Source organism: Stegostoma tigrinum, chromosome 34, assembly GCF_030684315.1.
Source record: "Stegostoma tigrinum isolate sSteTig4 chromosome 34, sSteTig4.hap1, whole genome shotgun sequence".
NCBI classification, from domain to species: domain Eukaryota; kingdom Metazoa; phylum Chordata; class Chondrichthyes; order Orectolobiformes; family Stegostomatidae; genus Stegostoma; species Stegostoma tigrinum.
The window spans coordinates 7,970,585-7,977,204 of record NC_081387.1 but is presented as its reverse complement, the minus strand read 5'-3'; the positions used below and the strand labels follow the sequence as shown (position 1 = coordinate 7,977,204).

General features: G+C 38.7%; 1 protein-coding gene across 1 annotated transcript; it reads left to right on the top strand.

The window, feature by feature from the left end:
- Positions 1 to 205: 205 nt before the first annotated feature.
- Positions 206 to 4,514, top strand: LOC125467726 (probable G-protein coupled receptor 139). Its single transcript, XM_048563886.1, has 2 exons — positions 206 to 310; positions 3,754 to 4,514. Exons 1-2 carry the CDS (start codon positions 247 to 249, stop codon positions 4,512 to 4,514), a joined length of 825 nt encoding a protein of 274 aa, XP_048419843.1. The 5' UTR covers positions 206 to 246.
- Positions 4,515 to 6,620: the final 2,106 nt, after the last annotated feature.

Genomic DNA, 6,620 nt, shown 5'->3' with positions numbered 1-6,620 from the left:
GTATCAACACTTCAATCTTGGTTCTCGCTGCATTCTGTCACAACAGGGAGTTAACTCAAGCTTTGTAACATATTTTCTAATGTTTTTTCAAAGCACAGTGAAGTTGAATGATGCTCTAATACCTCATGGGGATACAATAGAGTATAAATTAAAGCCTCTGTTTTGGCATCACCTGAGGATTTAGTTTGTTGAGACTGCCTGTGATGTTACAGATGATATCACTTCACAAATGAGAATTTGAAGAATATGGAAACATTTCACAGCATAGTGAAACTATATTATACATTTCTTGCTGTCATTGGTGTCCCTGGTAAGTGATTATGACCATCGATGTTGTCTAAGTCTGTCAGGTTTCTGGTCATGTTGTGTGATCTTGTTGTGACTGTGAGAGGGACAAAAGAACTAGGAGCAAGAGTAGGCCATCTTTCCCGTCGAGCCTGCCTCAGCATTTAATAAGATCACAGCTGATCATTGAGACTCAGCTCCACTAACCTGCCCACTCACCAGAACCCTTAATTCCTTTAGTGATCAAAGATTTATCTAGTCTTGCCTTAAAAACATTCAGTGAGGTAGCTTCAACCGCTTGACTGGGCAGGGAATTCCACAGATTCACAACCCTTTGTGTGAAGAAGTTCCTCCTGACCTCAGTCCTACTTCTGATTCCCTTTATTTTGAGATGATACCCTCTAGTCCTTGTTTCACTGGCTCATGGAAGCAACCTCCCTGCCTCCACCATATCTATTCCCTTCATACTCTAATATATTTCTACCTCATTCTTCTGAATTCTAATGAGTACAATCCCAGTTACTCAGTCCCTCCTCATAATCCAACCCTCTCAACTCTGAAATCAACCAAGTGAATCTCCTCTGCACCCCCTCCAGCGATAATATATCTCTTCGCAAGAAAGGAGAACAAAACTGCACACAGTACTCCAGGGTTGACCTCACCAGGACCCTATGCAACTGCAGCATATCCTCCCTGTTTTTAAACTCTATCCCTCGAGCAATGGCAGACAACATTCCATTTGCCTTTTTAATTACCTGCTGCACCTGCAATCCTACTTTTAGTGATTCATGCACAAGGGCACCCAAGTCCTTCTGCACGGCAGCTTGCTGCAATTTTTTTACCATTTAAAATGTAATCCATTTTGCTGTTATTCCGACCAAAATGGATGACCTCACACTGATCATCATTGTATTCCGTCTGCCAGACCTTTGCCCACTCACTTAGACTGTCAGTATATCTCTCTGCAGACTTTCAGTGTCTTCTGCACACTTTGTGCTTCCACTCACCTTCGTGTCATCTGCAAATTTTGACACAGCACCACGCTTCATCCCCAGCTCCAAATCATCAATGGAAATTGTAAACAATTGCGGTCCCAACACTGATCCCTGAGGCACACCCCTAGCCACTGACTGCCAACCAGCAAAACACCCATTTACCTCTAGTCTTTGCTTTTGACTGGTCAACCAATCCTCTATCTATGCCAGTACATTACCTGTCATACCAGGGAAATGTATCTTATGCAGCAGCGTTTGGAGTGGCACCTTGTCAAATGCCTTCTGGAAATCCAGATACACCAAATCCATATGTTCCCCATTGTGCACCATGCCAGTAATGCCCTCGAAGAATTCTACCAAATTAATTAAACTTGACCAACCCTCATGAACCCATGTGGGTGTTCCCAATGGGACAATTTACATCCAGACGTCTTGCTATTTCTTCGTTAATGATAGATTCAAGCATTTACCCCACTACCAAAGTCAAGATAACTGGCCTGTAGTTACCGGCTTTTTGTCTCCTTCCTTTTTTGGAGACATTGATCAATGATACCACATTATCATTCAAGCATTCTGAAATACACTTGCAATTTCAATCCTTTACTATAAAAGTCAAGACAGTTGTGTGTAACTCATGGCTCTCTGGATTGTCACATTATTGCCTTGAATGGGATACTGTACACAGGGGGATGCAGAATGAGACTTATAGAAATTGTACACAAATGGATATTTCTGGGAGTAACAGCATAGAACATACATCATGTCAGTGACAATGTATCACTGAGAGGATCTGTCATTGTGGAATAATGCTCAGAAATGTGTCACTAACTGTAGTGGATCAAGCTGCTTCAATTTCATATGATTAATTCAGGTCACAGATTCTTGCAATCAATGGGGTGGTTCCTGTCTTTATGAATATGAAAGATGGCCAAGGGAAACACACGAGCAGTTTGACAATTATTGCTTTGTCCTAAATTGATTATTATAGATTTACCACTACTTGATCTACAGCAATAGATGGTGACAAATTACCAACATGGAAATAGCAGCAAATTCAAACTGGATTCGGATCGCCTGGGCAATGATATATTTTTATGTTGAGTTTGGTTAACGCAAACACTTCCATTGTTATCATGCTAAATGATCACTTTTGTCCCACTGCTATCCTCAAAGTATTGCATCATGGTTGCTATTTTAAATTATGATCTGCTCATTATAGAGGCCGGAAAGCTCAGTTACGGCAATTGAATTATCCACTTGGCTAACTGATACATATTTGCTGGACCAGTTATTGCCTGTTGTTTCAGAGGCTGAACAGATATAAAATACAGCAAGCTTTTGATATTATTTCCCTTTACAGCAAGCTACATGTAATTGAATTGCATTAACGTAGTTCAGTCATTGATTTAAAAACAGAGGTCAATCCGAGCATTATAATTGGTAATGTTGTTAAGCCATTAGTAATGAAATGAATATACATTGCTCCAATTAGTCATTAAAAGTAATATCTGAAATGATTAAATAAAACTGACAACTGAGCTTCATTCAAGTTACTTAGAATGGCGTTTAATTCACAGCATTGGAACAGGAAATTTAGTTTGTGTTAGTACTTACACTCCACATGAAATTTTTCTTATCCTTCTTTACTTGGCCAAATTATGAGAATGTTCTACTGCATTCTCCTACATATCTTTACTTAATTGTCCCTTAACTAATTCTGTCATATTCAACACAACTTTGAAAAGCTGAAGAGACATTCACATGTGAACCATTCTCGACTTAAGGTTGTTTTTCTTTCTTGCAAACCAGAGTTATTGAACAGAAATCTTGTCATGACAATCTGTCCCACAAGGGTATCCCACAGCTGGGCATGCCTTCTCTGTGACCAACCAAGAAAACTATTCAGACTTGTTCAGTCTTCTATTTTATCTAACCTAAACTTTTGCCTTTCTCTGGGAAAAATTTTGTAACTTGTTTTGCTGTACAAAATTCCATTTACCAACATAGAGATATTAATTGTGCAAATTTCATCAATTGTCTTATATCAGCTTATTGTAATTGCTGAATTTCAATTTATTTCCTCTACAGATCTGCCTTCATGCCTTGTTTGATTTTCTTGATGATGTGGTTGAATTATTTTGTGTCTTAAGCTTGTATATCTGTAACCCTCAATCACAAAACCAATTGTCATCTTTTTTATGTTTACATTTGCGACGATTATTTGATGCATTTATGCATTATTTTCTGACAGTTCCATTCTGATCCTGACAGATACACCTCTCTCCCTCACTCTCTATTGTTGTATCCACATTGTATCTTACAGTTAATTTAGTGGCAATTGTCATCCTTTCACGTGGAAGATGTGGCCTCTTATCCTGCACCGTTCGTTATCTGGTGTTCATGGCATTGGCAGATTTAATGGTTATCGTCAATGGTGTCATACTATGGAAGATTAATTCTTATTATTTCACAGGGTCTTTCCTGAACATCACACCTGTCTGTAGTGTTATCATGGTCATGCTTTATGCAGCCACAGAATGTTCAGTCTGGTTTACCGTCACTTTCTCCTTTGATCGATTTGTGTCCATTTGTTGCCAGAAGCTGAGAACAAAGTATTGCACTGGGAAAATTGCAACTGTGGTTCTAACAACAACTTGCTTTTTGATCTGTTTGAAAGACGTACCCTTCTACTTTATGTTTGAAGCTGGGGAAGTAATTAACAATGTTTCCTGGTTTTGTAATGAGAAAGAAAGCTACTACACTGATCCCAACTGGATAGCATTTGACTGGTTTGATAAGATATTCACACCATTGCTTCCATATGTTTTAATTTTGTTGCTCAATGCTCTGACTGTTAGATATATTTTAGTCATGAGTCGAGTCCGTAAGGGACTGAGGGGTCATCGTGATGGAGAGAAACACCAAGACCCAGAGATGGACGGCAGAAGGAAGTCTGCAATTTTACTCTTCACCATATCTGGCAGCTTCATTCTTTTGTGGCTTGTGTATATTATAGACTTCTGCTTTTACAACATTTTGGGAATTATTCCTGAATATTCCAATGATTTTTTGTTTGTTTTAGCTGAATTTGCAGTTATGCTGTCCTGTTTAAATTGCTGCACAAACTCATTTATTTATGGAGTGACTCAATCCAAGTTCCGAGAAGAATTCAAGAGCATGATGAAACATCCACTTACATTATTTATCAAAGTACTTAATAAACCAAAAAAGTGAAAACTCTCAGAGATTGTGTATAAATGTGAAAGAGAATTTTATGGAGGCGGTAATAGTATCTCACCCTCCCTTGTCTGTAAAAACTGATGAATAATTATTTGCACCATAATTCCTACATTTATTTGCCATGCTGACTGATTCTAAAGTGACCTTCCTCCCGTCTGCACTACTTTGGGAAAGGACTCAGTGCATAGGAATAGCATAAAGCTGCTCAAAGGTAGTGATGTAAGGCAAATACACTCTCAACTTGTCTATGAACATCAAAAGAAACCTGCCACCATCACCACCACCATCTCAAGAGGAAACTCAGGGTGAAGCATTATCCTGAAGATATCTCTGATGAGTCCATGCTGTTGCTTATTTTAAATTAATCATGCATTTTCGCCTCAGTTCTTAAGTATCCGGGGGAGTGTGAACTCCATCAATCAGTTGGCAACTCTTAGGGATGAGGTTGCACACATATTGTTTTCAACGTATGTAATGGGAAAGGGAAGGTTCAAATTGTAGGGACCTGTTCGTGGTCGGATTCAATCTACTCAGTGCGCCATTTATCCTTGTTTTTGGGAGGGTTTAACATAATTTTTAGACTGTTGAGAAACCAAAATTGAATTCAGACAGAAGACAGAAAAACATAACTGGCTATGGGAGAGAGGTAGTAAATTAATTCAATCAGTGATATTTTTTCAAGCATCTTCCAGAAGCCAAAATGTACTATCTTAATTACCTCAAAGAATCATAATAAATTTGTCAATGATTTTCTCTTCATGAAAATTTGTTGACACTACTCGATCATATTTTAAAATGCTCTTAAATCACTAGTATTTGACTCTAAAATATTTGCGACAACAGATGTTAAACTAAGTGCTCTGTGGTTCCCTGTTTTTTGTGTTCTTCTCTTATGAATGAATGCAATTCATTGTCAATTTGTCAACCTGCTGGTACTTTCCCAGAATTTGGAGCCTTGGAAGATTGCTCCCAGTACATCCACGATCTGTAGTACTTGACTATTTCTTCACTATTATGGGATCCATCCTATCAGATCCATGTGCCGAATCCGCTTTTGGCCACATTAGTTTCTACAGTACGTGTACTCCAGCACTGATTCCTGGACGGGGTGTCAGTCTAATATATGGAAAGGGCAGGTTATGTTGCAGGGAAAGGTTGTGCGGGCAAGAGATGTCGTCTTTGACATTTAGAAGAGTAAGAGCTGACTTTATTGCTTAAGATAAAGACCTGAGGTTTTATTTATGAGGGTAGATGTGCAAATGATGTTTTCTCTTATGGAGGAATCTAGAATTTGTTGACAATGTGTTTCCAAGTAACGGTGTTGCTCATTTAACACAGAGTTATTGAGATTCTTTGCCTCAAAAGGCCTTTCATGCAGAGTCATTGAATGTTATTAATGTGGTGCTAGATATATTTTGTGTAAACTAAGAGTTGAAAGTTTCTTGGGGACAGAAGAGAATACCGTGTTATCACATTATTACCGTTGTCTGTGGGCTAATGAATGGGAGGAGTTTCTGTTGTTAATGATGGTCACTGCCATCATGGCTTTTACAGGAAGAGAGTGCAGCAATAGTAGTTGGTGTGACTGAGCATTGGGGCTACAGCTCAGATGATCATGTTAGCTGATCAAGTTCTGGGGACAAATAAGTGTGTGGGAACAGCTGGATCCTCAGCACTGATAAGATTGATAAGGGGCACTTGGATGAAGGGAGCCTATAGGTTCTGAGAAGTCCTTCATTACAGGCTGTGACTGGACTGTGCCAAGTGTGACCTCAATTACCTTCCATGCTCATGCGAATGGAAAATGTTATTGTAAATGTGCAACAGAAGTGAAAAATATTTGTGGCCACAGTGAAACTGGGATGATTAAATGTTTTTTTGCTTTGGTCTGACAATACAGGTTCTACTTCTGAACAATCTGAGACCTTTCAAGGGGCAAATACATTGATCAGGCACTTTCAACTGATTATTAGCAGAATATTTTCATGGAATCACAATTTCACAGAGTTCAAAACATATAGCAAAATTGTAATCCCATTTATTCCTGCCATCAACACTTTACAATAACTCAAATATAAAACAGAATTCCCTACTTGATCA

What these genes read in the sequence shown, in the direction of transcription:
- LOC125467726 (XM_048563886.1), top strand. Translation starts at nt 247, where the DNA reads ATGGAAACATTTCACAGCATAGTGAAACTATATTATACATTTCTTGCT. An exon ending in TGCTGTCATTGGTGTCCCTG is followed by an intron (nt 311 to 3,753) that starts GTAAGTGATTAT and finishes ATTATTTCACAG; the next exon opens with GGTCTTTCCTGAACATCACA.